Source organism: Otolemur garnettii, unplaced genomic scaffold (assembly GCF_000181295.1).
Source record: "Otolemur garnettii isolate 467f Iridium unplaced genomic scaffold, OtoGar3 scaffold00095, whole genome shotgun sequence".
Lineage (NCBI taxonomy): Eukaryota > Metazoa > Chordata > Mammalia > Primates > Galagidae > Otolemur > Otolemur garnettii.
The window spans coordinates 4,633,199-4,656,460 of record NW_003852490.1 but is presented as its reverse complement, the minus strand read 5'-3'; the positions used below and the strand labels follow the sequence as shown (position 1 = coordinate 4,656,460).

At 42.7% G+C, this 23,262-nt stretch overlaps 1 protein-coding gene across 1 annotated transcript in view; it reads left to right on the top strand.

The window, feature by feature from the left end:
• Positions 1-23,262, top strand: part of CRIM1 (cysteine rich transmembrane BMP regulator 1) — a 198,460-nt gene that overhangs the window by 151,862 nt on the left and 23,336 nt on the right. Inside the window, exons 9-13 of the mRNA XM_023516671.1 lie at positions 5,547-5,703; positions 8,378-8,499; positions 9,789-9,998; positions 13,353-13,568; positions 17,249-17,529. Coding sequence (XP_023372439.1) covers positions 5,547-5,703; positions 8,378-8,499; positions 9,789-9,998; positions 13,353-13,568; positions 17,249-17,529 — 986 coding nt within the window. The remainder of the gene's footprint in view (positions 1-5,546; positions 5,704-8,377; positions 8,500-9,788; positions 9,999-13,352; positions 13,569-17,248; positions 17,530-23,262) is intronic.

Genomic DNA, 23,262 nt, shown 5'->3' with positions numbered 1-23,262 from the left:
TCACCCCTCCCCTCATCCACACACTAGACTCCGTCATCCCTCCCCTCATCCGCACACTAGACTCCGTCACCCCTCCCCTCCTCCGCACACTGGATTCCATCATCCCTCCCCTCATCCACACACTAGACTCCGTCATCCCTCCCCTCCTCTGCACACTAGACTCCGTCACCCCTCCCCTCCTCTGCACACTAGAGTCCGTCACCCCTCCCCTCCTCCACACACTAGACTCCGTCATCCCTCCCCTCCTCCACACACTAGACTCCGTCATCCCTCCCCTCCTCCGCACACTAGACTCCGTCACCCCTCCCCTCCTCCGCACACTAGACTCCGTCACCCCTCCCCTCATCCACACACTAGACTCCGTCACCCCTCCCCTCATCCGCACACTAGACTCCGTCATCCCTCCCCTCATCCGCACACTAGACTCCGTCATCCCTCCCCTCATCCACACACTAGACTCCGTCATCCCTCCCCTCATCCGCACACTAGACTCCGTCATCCCTCCCCTCATCCACATAGTAGCCTCCCTCCAGTTCTTCCTGTCCTCTAAGGACACTCACACAGTCAACTTTCCTTGTACTTTTTAATTTTAACTCTAATACTTTCTTTCTCTTGCTTTTAGAAAAAAAGAAAATTTCTTATACTCAGGTATAACAGTATTTTTTTCCATTTCAGCTCCTTGATGAGTATTTATTTTGTCCAAAATTCTCCCTTACATTATTTTTTCTGCATCCCATCAGAACCTTTTTCATATACAGTAGTTCTAACCATTTATATACCTAAATATTTTCTTATAGAGTAAACCTAACTTCCATTGACTTCAAGATTTCTTAAAAGAAAGCCAGCCCCACATAACTTTTTTTTCTGTCCTCATGGATTTGTGGTTTGTTCGTTCACTCCTTCATCCACCTAGCTAGCTGAGTGCCTGGTACACGCTAAGCACTGCAGGGATACAGGGAAATTACAAAGGATCCTTACCCTTCACTCACATTGGTAATATGTTGGTAATATCAGGACTGAAATCAAAGCCCCCTGTAGAAAAGTGTCCTTCAAAAATATGTGGCAGGTATATGACAAAGGATTCATTTGTTTGAACAGTTTTTGCTTTGCTATTTTGACCCACAACAAACGACATTCTTATAACACCGCTGAGCAAAGTAATGCTTCAAGGACATCTCACCCAGAGAGTTTAAATTATCCCTGACTTAGTTCCTCAAAGGCACATTTAGAATAAGGAAAAGAAAGACAGCAGAAAGTGTAAAAGTACAATAGCAATAAAATTTCAACTTATTATAGCCATTAGGGCTAACAACCTAACATATTATTGGTACATGCTGTTAATAACATTACTTTTTAACTGAACTGTTTGCTGCTACCTAGTAGACACAATACACTTCCGTTTACCATATAAACTTGTATTAACTGACATCTGTATGAATTAAATGGCATCCATCTTTCAGTATCTCAGCGTCTACCTCTTTAAATCAAGTGGATGTGACCCAGAGTATTGGTAGTTTCTCTTTCAGCTTTAATGTTCTTTAGTTATAAGATTAATATGCTTTCACATGTCTATAGAAACCCAGACAGACATACAAAATTAATAGTGGCCAGGAGAAATTTTTTATGAAATGATGTATGTGAATCAAGCATCCCCAAAAGGTCGCAGCCTCACATTCTGGGAGGCAGGCTCCTTGTTTCCATTCCATTGTCCTTCTGGGTTTATCCCAGTCAGAGTCAGGTTTGGGACCCTTGTTTGCAGTGTTGTATGTCTTTTCTTTAATAGTGTCAAGAACTTCATGGCTGTCCATAACCGACAATAGGTTGGTAGTAATTGCCAGGAGTGTACAGTTCAGTAAGCCCTCACTTAATGTCACCAGTAAGCTCTTAGAAACTGTGACTTTAAGTGAAATAACGTATAATGAAACCAGTTTGCGCAGAGGCTGGTGGATATAAAAAAGTTCCAAATAAAGACCCCAGACCCCTCTAATATTAAACGTTGAATTAAATCTGAGCTGTACCTACTTTTAAGAAAGATTAGTAATAACAAGATAATTATACAATTTTTGGTTGAATTGATGAGTGACTGCAGGTGTGTAATGGTTGGTGGATTAAATCAAGGAATAAATACTTACAAAGCAAAACCCGTAAGAGGCACCTACCTCCTTCTACCATGCAGTTCAAACACAAACAATAACCAACTTGGTGGGCGGGCTCCCTCGCTGCTTTCATCCCTTAGCAGTTAGGTCATGCATCTGTATCGTTATTGGGATTTTGTTTTGTTTGTTTTTATTTTACAGTAGTTTGCATGCATTCATTTATTCATGCACTTTACAACTCACTTATTCCAGTTCAGGGTCAAAGACAGCTGGAGCCTATCCCAGCAGTTCAGGATGCAAGATAAGAACCAACCCTGGGCCGGTACTCCATCCCATCCCATCACAGGGCTTACCCACACTCACTAACACCAGGATCATTTAGACAACGCACATTTAGACTGAAGTACCTGAGAAAATCCAAGCGGACATGAGAAGACTCTGTAAACCCCCCCAAGACAGTGGCCCTTGCAGGGATTGATTTTCCCCCCTTATCTTATAGCAGAATGACATTGAACAAAACAATGTTATTCAAGGACCTGCTACACTACAGCTGAGAAGTGGCCTTAGCAGGCACCATCCACACCGTGTTCCAGGCAGAGTTTACATTGTGTTGTATTTACTCATAATAAAGAATGAGCAGTATGCCCTATAGTTGTGCCACATTTTGGGCCTCGGCGCAAGCATCTTTTTTTTTCCCCACCAGAATGAAAAAGGTTTACTATGTAGTCACTATCGACCAGTCATAATGTCCAGGCCCTGTGCTTTGCTGTTATTCATCACTTTCTCTTCAATGGTAATTTCCCCCTGTGGACTAGAAAGCATTTTTAGATCACAGTAAAGTCATAATGCTGAAAAATTAGGAACATAAAAGCCTCCTTTCTCTCCACGGTTGCCTTGAGTGATGTACTAAAGCTTTCCAAGTAAACTTACAAACCCTCACCCTTCTATGAATACTGTTTTTCTAATCTCTGTTGTGCTTATGATTTAAATGTTTACCTTGATGATACACATTTCTCTTACAAATAGTCCAAAATTAATATCCATAGAAGATGTAGGTCTACCTTTCAATCTTCAATGTTCCTTATTTCTGAACTAGAAGATGGTATTCTGAGATGTTTAGCAAGTACCAGTATTTGGGAAAATTTCCAACACAATCAGAGTTAGTTCATTCACACTATCGGATCTGTGTTAATATAGCAGTCTTGATGAGAGTGAAGGAGTAAGTAGCAAGGGCATTGATGGATGCGTTCATTTATCAAGTATTTATTGAACTCCACACTAAATACCATGATAGTCTCTATACTGTATACATGAAGGAGACAGGGCCCAACCCTAGAGCCCCCCCTCTGGTGGGAAGCAGAATTGCTATAAGCCCGACCCTGGCAGGCAGGAGAGTGTTCCCAAGTCACAGAAGCAGTAGGGCTTCCCACTCCCAGCTGGAATACCTTCCAGTGGAGGTACCGTGTATTTGTTTAAACATATCAGCCTTTATTTGAAATTCCCTTCCATTGCAAAGCAGAGGTAAGTTAAAGACCTAATTTAGTTTTCATAAATTTGAATAAAGACCCAGCTGCTTTCTTTAAGGGCAAAGAGCATTCTAGCTCAAGGTCTATGGAAAAACTTTAAACAGGACCAGAAAAAATAAAGGCACAAAGGTGTTCAGACTCCAGAGTTTCAAGGAATTTAAACCTAGGGATGCTGACTCTGAGAAGTTCTGCAAGTGTATTTTTAATTTATCTATTTCCCATTGTAATCCACTTGGTATCATGACCTAAAAATGCTTGCACTAGGAAGACAAGCTCACAACTTGGAACTTTGTGTCAGAGAGAGAAATACGGCAATGAAAGGCTTCCTTCCTCTGTCATTCCCTTAGTAATGGGAGATGAAAAGTGGTGACCTTTCAGGTCGTGCAAATACAAATTCTAGATGAGCCATTTATCGTTTCTCTTTTAAAGATGCAAATTAGTAATCAGCTGCTTTGTAGTGTAATACAGACCCACGAGGTTGTAGTAAATACACGTAATGAAAGGTTTATGATAATGACAAAGTAGAAAATCACAGCATGAATCATTTACCTTTTTAAAAGATAGCAAATTAAACGTGCAAGTATTGCCAACTAAGATTCGCAAAAGCTACTATCTTAAAATATTTGTGTAAAATGTGGACCCATTACACCTATTAATTGCAGTTAAGGTTTAATTTTAGTTTATACGATTTGTGTATGGAGGCGACAGATATGTTCTGTTTTTCCTAGTGACTTATGCATTATTATAATATTCATGCTTAAAGGATGTCCTGATAAAATAAAAATCCATTTATCATTGCAGCCATAGTCTCTGTTTCCTATCTTCCCAGGTCATGCAGAATAGAATTCAGACAGTGTTATTATGCTTTCGCCATCACTGTATAAGCTTATCTTCTTCAAATGTGATTGTCTTGTAAATTCTGCTTTTAATTCAGACACTTCTCAACTTGCTGTATTTATATCACTAAACATGCTTTTCTTACCTTAATATTTTTATTCCTTTTTTCCCTCTGGTAAGCCTTTGATCACCTTTTAAAATCATTTGAGAAGATTTATGTTAAGCTCCAGTAATTTCTTAATTTCTTTTTCCAGTCACTATTGCTACTCCACCACCACCCCTTTTTCCTTCTAACATAATATTGTAACTGGCTGGCAGAGGACAGTTAAACATCCTCTGGATTCTGCTTACAGGAGACAGTTTGAAAATTTCAAATAGCAGTTAGGTAAACATTAATAAGGATGTTTCTCCAGCACATGCATTTTTTAGTCAGTTAACTAAGTGTATCCAAATTCCTAGATACTTGTCAGCACACAGAGAAGAAAAGGACTGACTGTAGCACTGAGTGTTTTGCATTCTATCATGCGTGATACCCTTGTTTGCTTTAAGGAAGGGTAAGAAATCCCTTAGGCTGTGTACAATATGAAGGATGCTGTGATGCCCTCTAATACCCATGAGAGTAAATGTTATGGGAACGTTTAAAAACCTGCACCAGTCATGGGCACGTGATAGAAATAAAATACATAATGAAATGTGCAGCGTTTCTAAGTCCCATATTTTAACATAAATGGTTATCAGAGGTTTGAGGGAACTAATAAAAGTTTAGGAAGAAATGCTTTCCGTCATTGATTATTAACAGTCATCTGCCTACTCTTCACTCAAAGCCTACCCGATTCAGTGATGCTTCAGAAACTCACTTTTTTCAAAGTTGGACTCCTTTTGTGTATTACCACCCACACTTGGAGTCATGTTATGGTGACTGTGAAATAGCACGGTGTATGGTTTTAACTGTGACTCATGGCGTGGTGGGGCTGAGAAACGTAAGCCCGTGGCAACCCGGAGGATCTGGGGAAGGTTCCAGAGAAGCCCCGACGTGTGCTGGTGTGTTCATCTTTGGGAGAAACGTGCTGTCCTTGTGTCTTCCCAGGGGAGGAACTGTGCGCCGGCCTGAAGCGAGGCTGCACCGTGGAATGTGCCTTTGGTTTCCTGACTGATGCCCACAACTGTGAGATCTGTCAGTGCCGCCCACGGCCCAGGAAGTGCAGACCCGTGATCTGTGACAAGCATTGCCCACTTGGTTACCTGTACGTATTCCCTAATCCAGAAGACCGACTTTTAAGTGTAACTCAGTGAAACAGTGTTACCCTTTTAGTTAGCTGTTTGTGTTTGTGAGTGAGTCCATGGTGCCCCAGAATATCCATACTTGTTTCATTAACTGATTGAGAAGGCAGGGGAAGGATTGTTTCTCCAAAGATAAGAATCAAGGTTTACTTTCACTTTTTTATGCAAATGGGCAAGACACAACTTTGTGCCTATTAAATGAGACTCCCCAAAGCAAGGTCCCTTAGACGCTGCCAGAGGGCATGAGGGGTGGTATTTGTCATAATATCCCAGGGTCACACTTGCTGCAGCTTTTCACAACTGTCCCAGGGACTCGTTTGTGAGAATTTATTTCACTCATTCTTTTGATCAGTCAACAGCCACTCATTGCAACACCAAGCATCCTGCCATGCCTAGATGTCTTCTTACCTTGCAGCCAGTCAGCATCTCATAATACTGCTTTATGTAGCTGTAGATTTTATGAATTTCCTTGGAGATGAAGACCATGACTTATATTTTTAAATAGTCTTTATTGACTCAAACTCCATGAGAATCTTATCCTGGGGGAAATAGACATTTCACACCTTCGTTTCTTTAGCATCTCATGTTAGCATCTATTTCTGCCCTCATATCAATGTGGTCCCTTAAAAAAATCACTTTTCAGAATCTTGCTTTATCATTCTCTCCATTTCTCTCTTCCATTTTAATCTTTCTGTCTCTCCAGTTGGCTACATTTATGTAGTGCTAGTAATTGTAAGGGTCTAAGATTCATCATCTCTCGTTCATGTTCTTTCAGTCATGATTTTTATTCTTCCTTTTGAAAGATCTACTTTGGGGGGTATAGTCTTAATTATAACTTTAATTGGATAATTAATTTGGGAATTTTTTTTAAAGATTCCCAAACAGATCATCCTTGTTCTTAATCCTAAAATACGAATATGATACCAATAAAAAGTATTGTTATTTTTTAGCCTAACTTGTGATGTAACGTATGATTATCACAATAGTAGGTACAACCACTTGTTACAGTATTGAGACATTTTAGAATCAAGGCTGCATTCAAATCCAGCCCTTATCTTGGAGAGACATTTCTTAGAGGAGTATAGATTTCACTTTGTATTACTGAAGGCACATTCAGTAAGGACCCAGTTGACCACCATGAACAACTGAGTATTGTGCCAGCTAGAATGTGTTTTAAGGACAGCCTCCAATAGAGAAATCTTGGCCAGACACCTCATGGGAGTGTCCGGATGGAGGCAGCCGTTGGTGCCCTTTGAATGCACCTGCTGAGTGAACCGTTATTTTATGCATGCAGCAAGTGCCTACAAAAGGAATGGTTGGATAGACGGATTGATGGAAACAAACAAATGAGCGAACAAATCAAAGCGTTGGTAGACCTTAAAAATGACATAATATGTGATATGAGTGTGAATAATTCATTTAATTTATTGTTCTCATGGTGAAGTAAATAAGTAGACTCTTGTGTACGGTTCTCATGTCTTGTAGCAAAGTGCAATTTAATTGTCACTTGGCCACTTGTCACTTGTCTTGAATTTCCCACAGGGCTGTCTTCTTTTAGAGCCCCTTCATTTGTCCAAGATGAAAAAGAATAGGATTTTTTTTAGTTGAGCATCACTGTTGGCAGTTAGTGTTATGAAACATGAAGATAAATAGAGTAACTTCTCCTTCTCTGAGGCCCAGGAGGCCAGCCAGGGCAAAACCTATGCCAGAGATGCTGAGCCAAGGACGAGTCCCCAGTCCTTCAGCTGGTGAAGAGAAGGAGAGGGCGGGTGGTGAGTTCCCTTGGGAACAGACATATCATTCCCCTTTTAGAGAAAATAAGAAAATTTGGCAGTGGCAAGAATTTTTTAGCCAGAAATTCTCTATAAGGAAATTTTGGGGGGGTAAGAATTTTTTAGCCAGAAATTCTCTACTTAATCTACTGTGATGTTTTTTATAAATACATATTCATTTACTTAACATTACCTTTCTGATGGGCAGAAAATGTAGACACTTCAGCCGTTTAGCCTTTTTGAATGGAGAATTTTAAAACTGATATTCTTGTCTAATTAGACCTAATGAATTAGTTGCTAGACATTGACTGTAGGCTTTTGTTCTTTATCAAGATTTACGTAGCCTTTCTAGGTCTACAGATCCTTAACTTTCTTCTTCCCCTCCATATCTTTTATAAGTTTTAGTAGGTATCTCATTAAAACTTTTACTGACATCTGGAATTTCCTAGGGAATGTGGTCTTGTGAAGGAGGCTGAAGCCCTAACAAAGGGACTTTGACCCCTAATGCTAGACTCCAACACCGACCAACATACATCTTTCCCCTTCCTATTCACGGAGTCACACAGTCGTCTGTTTATATTGTGGAGACCACTCTTCCTAATTAAACCAATAGTCATGTCATTGGGATTCTGACAGCCACATCCCAGAAGTGCATAAGTGCTTGGACAGTTCTCAGCCTTGGTCATGGATGGGTGGCGGTCATGGCCATGGGGAGCTAATTACCCTTCACCCCAGGAGTCTTTGAGAACAGAAGTCAAGTCATTCTGCTTAATAGCAATAACACTTTATGGAACCTTGGTCTGAGCTCTTGGGCATCATTCGACACTTTGGTTTTCTGACCTCTGACAAAATTTTAATTACCCAGGAAGAATAAGCACGGCTGTGACATCTGTCGCTGTAAGAAATGTCCAGAGCTCCCATGCAGTAAAATCTGTCCCTTGGGCTTCCAGCAGGACAGTCACGGCTGTCTTATCTGCAAGTGCAGAGGTAAGTGTGAACACATGGCCCTTCCCCTCAAGGCAGCCAGGGCACCAAAACAAAGAGCAGAAGGATGGCCTGTTAATGAAAGGGTTTAAGTGACTGCTGCCTACTCTGACACAAATGTCGCTTTCTGTGTGGCCCTGCCATGCAACTCCCATTTCCTTTCCTCTTAATGGAATAAAAGCTCAGAATACAGTCTGAAGGAAGCATAGGAGGGACGAGCACATCTGACCAAATTAATCACTTCATGGCTCTTCATTTATCTTGGGATTTTTAGTCTAAAGCACGTTACCTTGACCTCCATCGAGTCCCCTCTGTTTAGGACTGGGATTGATAAAACCCATACCATAAAGATCCCGTTCCCAAGCTCCTGAGGGTGCTCATGGATTTCTTGGTGAAAGTTTTCCATGAGAATTCAGACTTTGGGCGAATAAACACATGCCAGCCTATATCTGTGTATAAGCACAAATTCGGGCAGTCCTGCTGCCTGAAACATCTGCCCAGGGGGACATCCCAAAACCCACTGGGCAGGCAGCCGGGTTGCCATTTCGGCCCTTACCCTGGCCCCAGCCCCACCCCATCCCAGTGTGTTGTACTTGTCAGTGTGATCCACAGATTAAGCAATAAAAAATTCTTAAAGTTCCATAATTTTTCAAAATTGGACAGTTAACCACCTTAATGGTGTGTTAGGGGTTCAGAGTAAACAGAAATCTAGTCACTGCTTTAATTGTTCTGCAGAACAACGATCTATTAATGCCCAAGGGCCCAGCATTTCCCTACTGGATGAAGCTTCCAGACTGCATATGTTAAACATACTGAGGTTTATCTTACAAGGGTACAAATGAATCTTCCTAAGAGTAGAATGTGAACGTTTTAAAACAATAACTAAGAAAATGACATGAAGGCTATGTTAACCAGTTTGATGGAAGTGTTTGGGATTGTGTGTGAAAACCCCACACTGTACCCCAGAAGTGCATTAATGTACATAGTTACCATTCAATTAAAAAAAAAAAAAATCAGGGCTTGTTGATTGTAGAAAGTATGAGGAAGTAGAGTGGAAGGAGGAAAAGAAATCAGCGATCATCCCACCAGCAGGAAGGTACTTGCAGGCCGTTTCCCTGTCTCTTCCCTTATTTTAACATTGAGAGCATATTATAGACACTTCCCCCGTCGCCAGCTGTCCCTCGCAGACGGGATTTTGGTGTCTGGGTCCAGTCCGCGCAGGGACGCTACACTGCAGGCTGTTTCTCTCATGCAGTAGCTGCTTCTTTACCAGCTGCCTTCTGTCTGTCCAGAGGTCCCTGCTTCAGCTGGGCCACCTGTCCTGTCAGGCACTTGTCTGTCCATGGATGGCCATCATCATAAAAATGAGGAAAGCTGGCATGATGGGTGCCGGGAATGCTACTGTCACAATGGACGGGAAATGTGTGCCCTGATCACCTGCCCGGTGCCTACCTGTGGCAACCCCACCATTCATCCTGGACAGTGCTGCCCATCGTGTGCAGGTAAAAGCGGGCTGCTCCCTGTGTGTGCCCCATCAGCAAATGACTTCTGCCTTGCAGGGCCTTGTAACTCTGGGGAGGACGCAGGGGACGAGCCCTGGAACACTTTTCAGCCATGAAATCAGCTGAGCACTGTAAAGGATGAGCCAAAGCCCAGGGAAAATCCTAAAGCTCTGGAAATGATTCTCTTTATTTTTTGAATGGTTTTCTCAATCGTATCAGTCTTCACATGCCATTTTCGTGAAGATTTGTGGGCTTATGTTCTGAAATTCGAGCTCTCCATTTTACCAATAGTGTATTAAGGCTGAATGTCTTGGTTAATTTGAGGGGATCGGTGCTAGTTTTATTCCATAAAAGCTTATCAAGCATAAAGTAATATGTGAGAGGGAGAGAATTATTGAACTCTGTAGCTATTGCTCTTTTTTTTTTTAATTAATAGGCATGTGGCACTCTTAACAAATGGAGAAATTTAGAGTGACCACACACATCTCAACAGTTAAAATCGTAATGGTGGTAATCAAGATAAGTTACTAGACGATCAGAACAGATTTGTAATTCACGGGGGTCTGAATTATGGTTGTCAATAACAGTAATTATTGCCATAATCCCTCATCTGGTGCCTTTTATCCAAAGAAGTCAACATAGTTCTAATTCTGTTATTTTTCCCTCTATGTAGGCCTTTTGAGTTTGGGAAAAATAGGTAGTTTTTCATTTGGAAAACAGACACAGAAAGATTAACTCTCTTGCCTAAAGTGAAACAGCATGTCAGCCAGGGAGAAGTGAAGTCTCTTGATTCTTGCATAGATTTGTTCTCAAGATTAAATTAACTGTCAGATTTTGGAGTCCTGATTGTTTCTTCTCTGGTCAGTCCTGATCTTGTGTCTCCCTGCGATGGAGCTGCCTGTGCGGAGCGTGTAGTCAGGAGCATGAGGCCTGGGCCTTTTGCAACAAGGCAGGAGGAAATTGGCCTTGTCTGCTGTGGCTGGAGATGAGACAGAGGAACACCTAAAGTCCCCTTCGGCTCTGAGATTCTGCACACCTCAATAATTACAGTGTCAGAGTGACAGACAGCTCCCCTATTCCTGCAGAGAACCACATTACAATGCAGAAGAGATGACTTGTCTTGTTTTTTCCTAGTTCAGCTAGATGTATGTTGTATCAAAACTTGCCTTTTCTACATTATTTTTCACTTCTGGCGTCCACTGTTTCTAAAGGTAAATGAGCAGTTTAGTGATAGAACTGTGTTGACTCTTCAGAGCAGGGAAAAATCATCCCATGAAGACTCAGTTACAGGTGTGAGAGTGTAGAATGTGAATTTGCACTTGGGTCGCTGCTAATCATGCCTCAGTGAAGAAGTCTGAGTCAGATAGTGGAAATGCAAAGACATTACTATGAACAGATAAAGTCTGTCAGACCAGAAATATTATTCTCTGTTGTAGAGTTAGGGTACATTCTTACAGAAACACACATGGAGTTGTTGACATATTACTGTGGGTATGTGACTATTTGGATATACATACATAAAACCACATTTATATATATGCTTGTGTAGAGGTATCTTTTTTCCAAAAATCTTCAGTAGATTGCCACCTGAGGATTCTTCTGCCAGAGACCCCCAAGCCGTTGTATTCATGGACACTTACCTTAAAGAATAGTTTCTCCCTCTTCCACTCCAAGGCCAGCTGTTTTTCTCCCGAGGCTGAGTGAGCAGCTCCTGGACTCACCCATAGGTTATTCACCAAGTGACTATCGCCTCTCAGATCTTTTTCTCTCTTTCTCAGCCTCTCCCTTTCCCATTCCTTTTTGCCTCATCTCTCCAGCCCTTCCTCAGTTTTGCCTTAAGGGTTATGGTGGAGTAAAGGATGAGCAAGTAGGGATTCCCACAGACACACACATCGTCCTCTCCTGACCAGTAATCGTCCTCTCTAAGCCCTTTTTGAAAACAATGAGACAGGCTTTGCCCAATGTTCGTTTATCGATGCTCTTTGAGACATTTTTTTTCTCTATAAACCATAAGAAATGCACTGTCGTCATCTTGTTCCAGCTCAGCTTTCATTCTAATTATCTTCCTTTCAGCTGTTCTTAAACTGAAAAGTTAGGCACCATTGCCTGTGTGTGTACATACTGAATAAAGCCAGTTTTTTGTGTGTCCACTTGTTCCAACTTCCAGTCTTGACTAAGTCCCGTAAGATAAAGCTGACAAGTTACGCCCTTAACTGGGGTAACTTTTTGACTCTCATGTTGACCACCACTTTGCTAGTTCACTCAGGAGATTTCAGCTCTGAGCGTCTCCACAGGAGATAGTGTAGCTCCCCCAGGTGTGACTTCCACTGAGCTCCAAGCATGAGCTGGCCATGATGTTTCCAGACTATTTCTCAGCAGAATTCATCACTGTTGACACCTGCTTGAAGTGCTTGTTGTATCTGGATTACAGCGATACAGTTAATGTCTTCAAAATTCTCATTTCGCCAACACACCTTCAAGGCGACTCCCGGGACCTCGTCATACGTTTTCAGCGTTAAATTCCCTTCCTGTTGGTATCATCCCACCAAGAGATCCAAACCTCCTCTCTCTGGGGAAAGAGCTCCCGTTATCATCGGCCTCTCAGCGTTTACCTTGCTAGATGGTGATATCGCCAAGCAGGTGTTTAGTGTTGGACAATATCACCATCATACACAATGTTATCACACGTTATAATGAAAATCTGACAGAATTTTAAACACAAGTTGCTTCTGATTAGTACTAGGATTTGACTTTTTAAAAAGATATATAATTTGAAATATAAAGGTGTGAAGTTGCAGGCTGGTGTTCCACTCAGTCTGCTGGCTTACACTGGGGTGTGTCCTGCTTGGTCGCAGGGTGTATTAACAAGCATACTAGTACTCAGGATCCAGAAATAATAAATTGCATAGGGCATCAATCATTTGGAAGTTTTATTTAATCCAGAGGCATATCCACGATCCAGACTACTGTAGACTTGGGTTCCACCATCCCTTGTCTGCTTTTCTTACTCTGAGTACTTGATTTCCTCCTAAGTACAGTGGGATAACAGCGCCTGCCTTACAAGGTCGAGATGTAAGGGAGTCCCCTCCCTGTCATTTCATCCTCCCATTGAATTCTCTCATTAGTACTGGCATCCTGAGATTAGCTCTTTTGCCATTCGCTGTCTTCTATACTATTTCTGCACATAAAATACTTTCTTTTCTTCCTTATCCGCTTGATAAGAATAGAGTGAAATACTCCTTGGCCAGTTCATCTTTTCTATCCCTCAAGGCAGATAGCATCAGGTTCTCCGAGAGTTGGAAAGACTGCAGATGAATGATGTCTTGCCTGTTCTGATTTTGTGTCCTCCCACAGATGACTTCGTGGTGCAGAAGCCAGAGCTCAGCACTCCGTCCATTTGCCACGCCCCTGGAGGAGAGTACTTTGTGGAAGGAGAAACATGGAACATTGACTCCTGTACTCAGTGCACCTGCCACGGGGGACGGGTGCTGTGTGAGACCGAGGTGTGCCCACCACTGCTCTGCCAGAACCCCTCACGCACCCAGGACTCCTGCTGCCCTCAGTGTCCAGGTAACCACTGCTGTGCGTCATGCACTTGGCAGGGACAGGCACCGCTCTGGGCATGTTGTTCCACAGAGCCAGCAGGTCATGGGGAGCTGCATCATGCCAAACCTGGTACCCCATCAGGGCACCGCAGCCTGCCTCTGAAACCCATTCCCTTTTGTCGGCCACGTACTTATGCAGTCGATACGCCTTGCACCTGAGATGACTTTGGAGACAGTTTCTTTCTTCCATTTTCCCCCCCTTGACCCTCTATCTCAAACTCAAGGAACAGACCTAAGTAGCAGCAAATTAGGCTCATGATTCTGAACGTGAAATGTCCTCTTTGTCTATAACAAATGTGAAGAGCAGTTATTAATAAAACAATAATGTAAGTAAAAACCTTTGCAAAATGTAAAGGCAGTGAAGACACTTTGAAATGTGCATAATTGCACCCCTCACACCTGTGAAGATTGATACTTTAAGATTCAGAGGTATTGAGTGACTGGCAGTGCCCGGGGGTGAGGAGTGTTATTATTTTCTTCTTCTTATTTCTCAGATAATGTGAATTTATTCTCAGATAAATTTACTTAGCGGGTAAATTTATGGTCATGAAACTAACACGTTATAATGAAAATGTGACAGGATTTTAAATACAAGTGGCTGCTAATTAGTACTAGGATAGGGTTTTTTAAAAAGATACTTAATTTGAAATATAAAGGTGTGTAGTTGACATAACAACTAGTTATATTTCATTCTTGCTTATTCTCATTTTTTCAATTTAAATCAATAACCGTTTACTTTTAAAGCATATTTTCTTGGAGCATTCTTCTCAGCAAAACACAAATCCTGGAATTTGATTCCTTTTTTTAAAAACACTGGATTATCTAGTCAGCTGGCCGGCCTTTGTTGTTCCGTCATTATATCCAGCATAGACAGTGTCTGAATTTTTCATGAGGGTGCATCAGTTGTGTTTCTCAGGCGGCACAGGTGAGCTTACAGGGATAGCCACGTTACTTACTGCTGTCATCGTGGACCACAGCTGCCATAGCAGCATCTCAGTACAAACTCTCTGGTGTAATTCAGCAGCCGTGCTACTCTGAGAAGCTCCATTGGTGCAGTGTCTTTTCTAGTACAGGAAATAGTTCCTTTGTGTTTTCTGTCCGGGACATGCACAGCCTAGTCCCCACTCTGTCACCACCTCCGTTATTCTCCACAGATCCGCACTCGGCTGCTGTTTTTCTGTCGGTATGTAGCCGTGATTCCATTTACATCCTGCCAAGGGGATTCTTTACTGGGGGTGATAAGTTTATACCCATTTAGATATTTGTTTTACACATGTTTGTGGAGAGCCTGAACTGAGCCATGGGGACCCTAAGGTGAATGAAAACAGACACAGCTCCTATCCTGTGGAGAGAAGAGCCAAGCCCTCCAGTAGTGCACATTCAGTGACGGGGAAGCCTTGAAGGGAGGATTTAAGAGCAGGTGCAGCCCGGGAAACTGAAGCAACAAACACCCCTCGTGCCATCGGCAGAGATCTCAGGGTGATGAACCCAGGAGTGGATGAGAGGAGGTACAGTGAAGGAGAGGTCTCCAGGACCCTGGCCCGGTCGTTGACCTTACAGGGCTCAGAGGTTCAGCCCCTACCGAGAAGGAGTGTGAGGTGGAGCTAGAACTCCTGAATGTACTAGGTCTTGGTTGATTAGAACAGGCCGCTCAAGACCAGTGCTCGTGTGCAGACCCCAGACTCTGCCTTGGCTCTGGCCCTCCGTCATCACTGCCGGCACGTCGGCGCGCCCTCTGGGTCTGTCAGGCTTCAGAAAGAGGCCTCCACATTGCAGGGTTTTCATTTCTGCTGTTATTTTGTAGCTTCATTGCTGCTGTCCCTGCTTCTTCTGAATCAGTGGTTCTCAACCTTCCTAATGCCACAGCCCTTTAATACAGTTCCTGTGGCCATGACCCACAGGTTGAGAACAGCTGTTCTAAATGTTTAGACACAAGGTTGGGTGTTGTTTGCAAGATTAAGTTAAAGTAACCCCCAGAAACCATGCGGAGAGTGTAGGTCCTTGTGTGGTCAAGAGTGAGTTGTCCTTACTTCCAGCCAAAGCCAAAATTGGCACTGGGCAATCTCTTAAAGAAAAAATTATCCCTGAAATGTCATTGAGAAAGTGATCCCATCACAGTGCCTTTTACCTGTGTGGATGGGATCTGTGCAGGGTGCTTCCTGAAATGGGAGCTGTGGACCAGAGTGTGCCTGTTGCCCTGGAACTCATCATAGGAGATATAGTCATGCCAGTTAAAGTGGAGGGTCTGGGCCAGTCTCCTTACCCTGGTGTCCCTCTGTCCCTCAAAAAGGACCCCCAGTGAAGCCACCACCTTGGTCTTCAAAGCTTCTCTTGTCAAAGCAGACTCATTGGCTGTAAGGTGTATCCAAGAGATGCGTAGAAGGAGAAAGGGGCATTAAGAGCTGTCACATCATATGACAACTACATGTTTCAGCCATTTCTGTTTTACGGCTAAAAATCGCAGTCCATGAAATTGATTCTGAGAGGAGCATGTGGTGATCCTTTGACTATAGTATATAGTATACCCCTTGAGAGAATGTGGTTATCTTAGGGGGTTGCTAGGTGGGACTGTCGTGGCTGTTTCTAGACTCTCGAGTGTCCAAATTAAGAACCTCACTAACTTAACGCTTTCTTTTCTTATATTTCAGTCAGATTTCTGCTTTGAGGTTACAATTTTTTATTAATTTCAGTGGCTTCCAATGCTCAGAGAGGAGATATCTGGGTTTCTAGTGATGTTCCTTTCTGTTTCAAGTTGTAACTTGACCTGGGGACCCTCTGGCCTCTGTCTTTAAATAGCAGAGACAAGGATGACTTGCACATGGTCTGTCCATGGTTGTATTCTTATGAGCAACTTGGATTTCTCATTTTTCAGCTTTAATGTGAATTCCTGAACATTGGATGTTATGTACAAGTGTTTATTTATATTCTGGTACAATGAAAATCTGTTAGGGTATTGCTTGGTTAAGATTAATACGGCTGCAAGTAAGAAAAACCCAACGATTTTTAAGTAAGAAGAGGTTTACGTTACATACAAGGCAAGAAGTCTGATGGTAGATAATTATCAGCACTAATCCAATGGCTCCATGATGGCAGAGTGTCAAGCCCTATGTTGTATAGGTACAGTAGAGATGTCACAACTGTGTTCAGCATGCTCCTGCTCGCGGCAGGATTAATGTGGAAGATTGAAAGTAGAACGCATCCTTCGGTCTTTCAGGAAAGTGAAAGCTTTCCCAGGAATGCCTTCACTAGCTATTAGGTCCCCTTAGCTGTGACTGGGTGGCCACCCTTAGCCCCAAAGGAGACTAGAACAGAGGTGTCCAGTTGACTTAACACCCATTGTGATCCAAGTTTTGAGACTTGGATCAGCCCAAGAAACCAACTCAAAGAAAATGCATTCTTTTTTTCTAAAGAAGGATAGAGTGGGGCATTACAGAAGCAACTCGTAGAATCACTGTGAAAGATCTTTGTTTTAATTCAAAACCCTGCCTGAATCAGACTTCGTGATTTGTTACTGACTCGTTTTTTTAGGCAGGCCCCCAAAGCCATGGTGACAGGGCGTGCTTTCTGTAAGTCTCAGTGAAGCTCCCTGTGTGGCACAGTTGGTGGCCTGCAGCTTCCTTGCTGACTGTACGTTCGTTTTTCCAGATGAGCCTCCCCGGCCTTCCTCCCCTCATAACGACAGCGTGCCTAGTTACTGCAAAAATGAGGAAGGGGATATATTCCTGGCAGCTGAGTCCTGGAAGCCTGACGTGTGTACCAGCTGCGTGTGCATGGATAGCGTCATCAGCTGTTACTCTGAGTCTTGCCCTTCCGTGTCCTGCGAAAGACCAGTTTTGAGAAAAGGCCAGTGCTGTCCCTACTGCATAGGTAAGACCAAGAAAAAAAATGCTGCGTCTCTACCAGTGGCCATTTGCCTAGATCACTTCGTATTTCTGGAATTGGTTTTTCTGGTTGACACACCACGCAGACCCGGTGTAGTATCATCGTGCAGGGGAAAGGTTTGAAAAATGAGCTTCTAGGATGAAACGCTTGAGAATAGAGAAACGTTCCCTGAGAATGTCACGTGCTGTTGGGCGCCTTTGATGGTTCAGGATTTCCAGTTACCAGAACTCTTTACCTTGTTCACTTACAGTAGTCTTTTTTCTGCCACGTAGAAACACCATGTCTCATGCTAGCGTACGCTTAGCGGGTAAAGCTTGCTGCTGCCTGGAGGTTAACTAAATATGAAATATTAATTCAGTCTCCCTGTTATTTCTATCTTCCACACTTAGCAGATTCTTTTAAACCACTTGGTTGTCTGAGTTGATGGCTTAGGTATACAAAGTGAGGCCTGAGTAACTGAAGAGCCCTCTCCTTGGGGTGACCTATGATGATACTTCCTGTGAGCAGAGTACCTGTGTATTGTTAGTCCCCAACGTCCATACCATAGCTGGTCCTATAGATAGAAGCCAGATGCTGTTCCTGGGCCCAGAAGGCACAGCTGAGACAGCCCACAATTCTAACGAAGGACAGTCCCTGCTCCCCAGGCTCTCACTCTCTTTTATTGCTTTTGTATCCCATAAAGCTGCTAAAGTCAAATGAAAGACAATGGTACATTTCAGCTGATGGCGAGCCCGTAACCAGAGTCGCAGATGAAAAGTTATGCAAGCCTTGGTGATTACACGTATCGTGCATTTATTGTTGGAGGTTCTGCGTGCTTTTTAAACACAAGTCATTGCATATATTTGGAGTGGTACATGGGAGAAAATGATCTCTGGCCACTTCCCACAGATGAGCAGCAGAATAGTGGCCATCACTCAAGTTCAGGAAGACAGCTCCTCTCCTTGTCCTGTGACTTCTGGCCACTGGACAGGGCCACTTTCTCTGAGCTTTTCATTCTGTATGTTGGTATATAAGAGATGGAAAGTTATTTTTAAAACACAGTATCTGTTCTTAGGAAATTTATACAGCTGAATTTTCTCATGCAATGGCAAAAGCGTAATGAAAGTTACAATTTGAAAGCTAGATTTTTTTTCCTTTTAATAAGGTGACTATCTAATAAAACTTACTCTTTAAACTATGATGCTTTGGGGAGTGAAAAGGGAGTTGTTGAGAACTATGATGGGATAACAGTCAATAGACCAGGAATGTCACAAGCAAACCAGGACAGGGGGGCCCTACCTTTCAGTGGCTAGTATTGGCTTCTCTGGATTGCCTGTAATTTTTGTAGTATCTAAACAGAGACAAAAATTTATCAAGACATACTTCCAATTTAGTGCTACTTACTTTTTCGGAGAGCTGACCAAGTTCATACAAAAAAAAGGCACCATCTTCAGTGAAATCTAAATAAAAGATTTAACTGGGCTGCTATTTCAGGCTGGACAGGGGGAGAGTACAACCCGTATCACCACATTAAATATCAGAACTGTTATGAAGGAAACAGCTCCCAAGTCAACCCAGGAGCACTTGGATCCTACTTGGGAAACCAGAGCCCAGGAGGCCTAAGAATTCCCTGTTGTCTTCAGAGGATAAAATCTACTGGCAGATCTCTCTCGTGTGTTGGAAGATTCTGATCATTTTATTTAGATCAGATTTTCTGTGTGTATTGCTACTTAATTGGTAAATTTGTAATTAGTAAGTTATTCAGCTGCTAAATTTGTTTTCATATTACACTAGAAAATAATGTTTTGTACAAACAGCTTAACAAATTCAACATGTAGATTACACATTGTCCTTTAGGGGAAAAAGACTAATTTGGTCCAGATTTGTGATTATGATTTTAAGTTAGATTGCAAACACTTTTGCTAAATCCGGGCTTATATAAGCTGATAATGGCATAGTGGAAGTTTTGTTTCTGTCTTCTTTCCCACACGTGTACCTGTATCATAGAAACCTGTAACGCACCTCCAGGGGAACAGGTTGGGGAAACTTTGACATTTCGTGAGCAGAAACTGTGCACCTTATTCCCTCATGTAGATTCTTAATGATTCCTCTGTGTTGTTGAAACAGTCACTAAGCCCCTTCTATCTGCGTCATACGTACTTTGCAAGTGGCCTTGTTAGAATGGCCTTCCTCCCTTCTTACCTCCCCCTGCAGTGACCAGCCATACAGAGTCAGGTTTATTTGGCAACTGCTAAAGGGGGGTTCATACCTGCCTCTCCAGTTTGCTTTGGGGCTTGTTCTCTTACCAACTAACAGGTCCTGACTCGCCTGCTGCCTGTGCGAGGGTGCCAAGCCTGAGCTACACTTGCACTCTCAAGCCACCAGCCGTGCCTCAGTAGTAGAGCCTTCATTGCCATCCAAAGATCACCTTGCAAAGGAAAAAAATGGAAACATAGCATCTCATAACAAGTCTTACAGGACCTGACGGTTTCTCCCGTGGGCACTGAGCACCAGGGCTTGCACTGATTCCTCTTTTACACTTTCTTCAGTTTTAACCCAGATTGTCTTTTCCCAGAACCAGGTGTACCTCCTCAGTGTCACAGACTGCCTTAGCCAGGCTGCCATGCAGACTTCTCCGTGGCTGCTGGTCTCCTCCCTGGGGGAGTGTTCCCCCTAACTAGTCAGATACAGATCTCTAAAAACCTCAAATCCACCATTAAGTGAACTCTTTTTTTCTGAGTGGTCAAAAACAAAAGGGATCTTGCTCTCACCTTTGTAAGTATCCTTTCTCCTTGCCGTGAGTTGAGAAGCGGTGATCCTACTCAGAGTAGTCATCTCATTACGAGTATTTGTGTTCCTTTCAGCTAAATTGTCAAGTACTAATGTGCAGTGATAATGCTTCTCTTTTGATGTGTGAAGGCCTCATATTATGTGTGCTAATTTAATAGGATGTGTAATACAGACATAATTAATAGGATTGATGATTAATTTTGAAAAGTGAACAGCTTTCTCTAATTACATATAATACCCATCATTAGGGAATTCATCCTTCTACTAGAAAGAAACTAAGTAGTAATTACCCAATCTCATTTTAATGGAACATCTTCTGATTCTCTAAATTTTTTTGTATTCTGGCTTCCTACGCAAATACACAACAAACACAGGTTTTATTTCTGTGCCTTTTCAGCTGCAGGGATGGCTTAGACTTAGAGGTTGAGGAACAAAAATCTAAAGATGACTTGAGTATGAATCAGGTGGAGATAACACATCTGGTGGGAATTCTCTTGGGTGATTACAGATTTAATGGGTGGCTCCTTGTAAACAGCAGACACCTCCACTATGCCATACTTGGCCGTGCGAGATGGGACCTGTTGAAAGCATGCCATGACCTGAGCTTAGCACTGATTCCAAGCTACACTGCCTTTCTTGAACTTTTCCAGAGCAAAAATTATTTCAGTGCTTCAATGAGATTTGTTTTTTGTGACTCCCAGGAGGACAGCACACAAGTAAATGAGCAGCCATTACATCACCTGGCTCTCACTGTGCCCTGGGGAGCCCAGTCCCAGCCACATCACCCTGGCTCTGTTATATGTGTGGTGATGCATTTGCCCACACTGACTGCCAGACTGTAGCAGTTTCTGGAAGGGGTCTGGGAGCCTTTCAGCAGAACTCTCCTTTGTCCAAGGGGTCAGTCATTCCTGGTCAAATATTACAAAGAAAGAGCACAACTTTGATTGTGAAGTCCTTCTTAGCTTAATTTATGGGCTCTTCAAGCCCTTCCCATTGCTGCATTCAATCTGTGAAGTTGGAAACCACGATGCCCAGGTGTGCTCCCAGTCAAGCCGGTCTGAATGAACAGGACTGTTTTGGTTCTTAACGTTGAACCAGACATGTCACTCAGTAATAAATGATTGTGTTGAAAATTACAATTTGGCAACTATGTATTTGTTTGTAACCATGTTATTTTAGAAGATAATTGAGGTCAGATATTTAGCATATTTGTTGGCTAGAAATTCCTGAGTTGGTGCATCTTTCTCACTGAAGACGTTTTCAAGCTGGGCTTGTGCCAGTGCCCTTACAGTCCTTGCTACTTGAGAGGCTAAGGCAGGAGGATGACTCAAGGTCAGGAGTTCAGGACCAGCCTGGGAAATACAGTGAGACCCTCATCTCTTAAAAACATAAAAGTTTTTGTCAAAGGTTAGTCATTTGGGCATGATATTTGTTTGTGTTTATTAGCCTCAATATAAAAACATACGTGTTTATAATAGGTTATATAAAGTATGTCTATATCTATGATTCATAGCTTGCACGTAAACAAAAGTACTCTGGTTACTTGCCTTCAAGTCATCTTGTTTTTTGGTTTTTGAGATAGAGTCTCAATCTGTTCCCCAGACTCAGTGCAGAGGTGTGATCACAGCTCACTGTAACCTCCAGCTCCCTGGCTGGAACGATCCTCCTGGCCAAGTTACTAAGAATACAGGCCAGTATCTTTGAAGTTAAGTGTCTTTAGGGATCACATATCTTTAAGGAGCTGTGAAAATGACTTCTACTATAAGTAGACAGTACATTAAAAAGTGGTTTTCTTACGGGTTGTACCTCTGATTAGAGGTTATCTTTTTTCATATTTATTATATAATATTTATGTCAGTATTTGAACTGAAGGTTTCACAAGCTGTCTTGGCTTCTATTGTAACTGTCTTTCTTCCCAGTTGACTGTGCTGTGGCTGTACAGTGATCTTCTCCATAGCGATCTTCAAGTGGCAAAGGATTAGATAATATTTCTCCTTATTAGGGAGATGTCTGTACTCTATACCAAGTCAGTCTATCATACAGCATTCCTTTTGCTTGGATTTCTGTCTAAGGCCACCTCTGTCTTAAAGGGATAGAGAAAGAGGATCCTGTTGAAACACCTGTTGTTCATTGTGTATTTAGCTCAACCCGAGAATAAAACATAGTTAACTGTTTAATTCAGGTGTCCTCAAACTACGGCTCACGGGCCACATGCAGCCCGCTGAGGACATTTATCCAGCCCGCTACGTGTTTTTGCCGCTGCTGCCTGTCCTGCTTAGCAGCCGACTTATCCCAGGGCCCGCAGTCGGACCCTCCAACGGTCTGAGAGACAGTGAACTGGCCCCCTGTTTAAAAAGTTTGAGGACCCCTGATTTAGTTCAACATCTTTAAGCTATACAACTCATGGGATCTAATGCTACACGTTTTTAAACCATAATGTTATGGTACCGGCATCTTCCTTAGAACATGTTTCACAGCTGCTTCTCCGGTGCATTTTCTTAAAATTAAAAACTTATGCACATGGGAAAGATAGCTTCTTTTGGAGCCAAAAGGTTATGATCACAGCTCTGTCTCAGTGATATCATATCCACCTAGCTCAGTTTCCTCATCTGTAAGATGGGAGTAATGATATTACCCTGTAGGTCCCAAAAGTGTATGAAAATTGAGTGACACAACATACTTATGTGGAAGCACTTTACGAACGGTCAACAGAATGTTAACATGTATTGGCCCAGCAGGATTCAGCTCTCGTACACGCAGCACAGACTGCCGCCAATTGAGTAACAGGCGTCCACTGGATTCTAGTATCTCACTGGTAGATGTAGCCCCTGGCTTTCTGCAAGAGAAGGGCCTGGATTTGGCATCTCAGTGATGAGCTCATAAAGCACGAGGACTCGTAGGTGACGCTTCACTGATGTACCTCATCCTGCCTTCTCTCATCTTAAAAAGACCATGGCTACTTGGGTCACCTTGTTTGATCTAAGTGGAAACAGCGTGCTTTCTGTAGC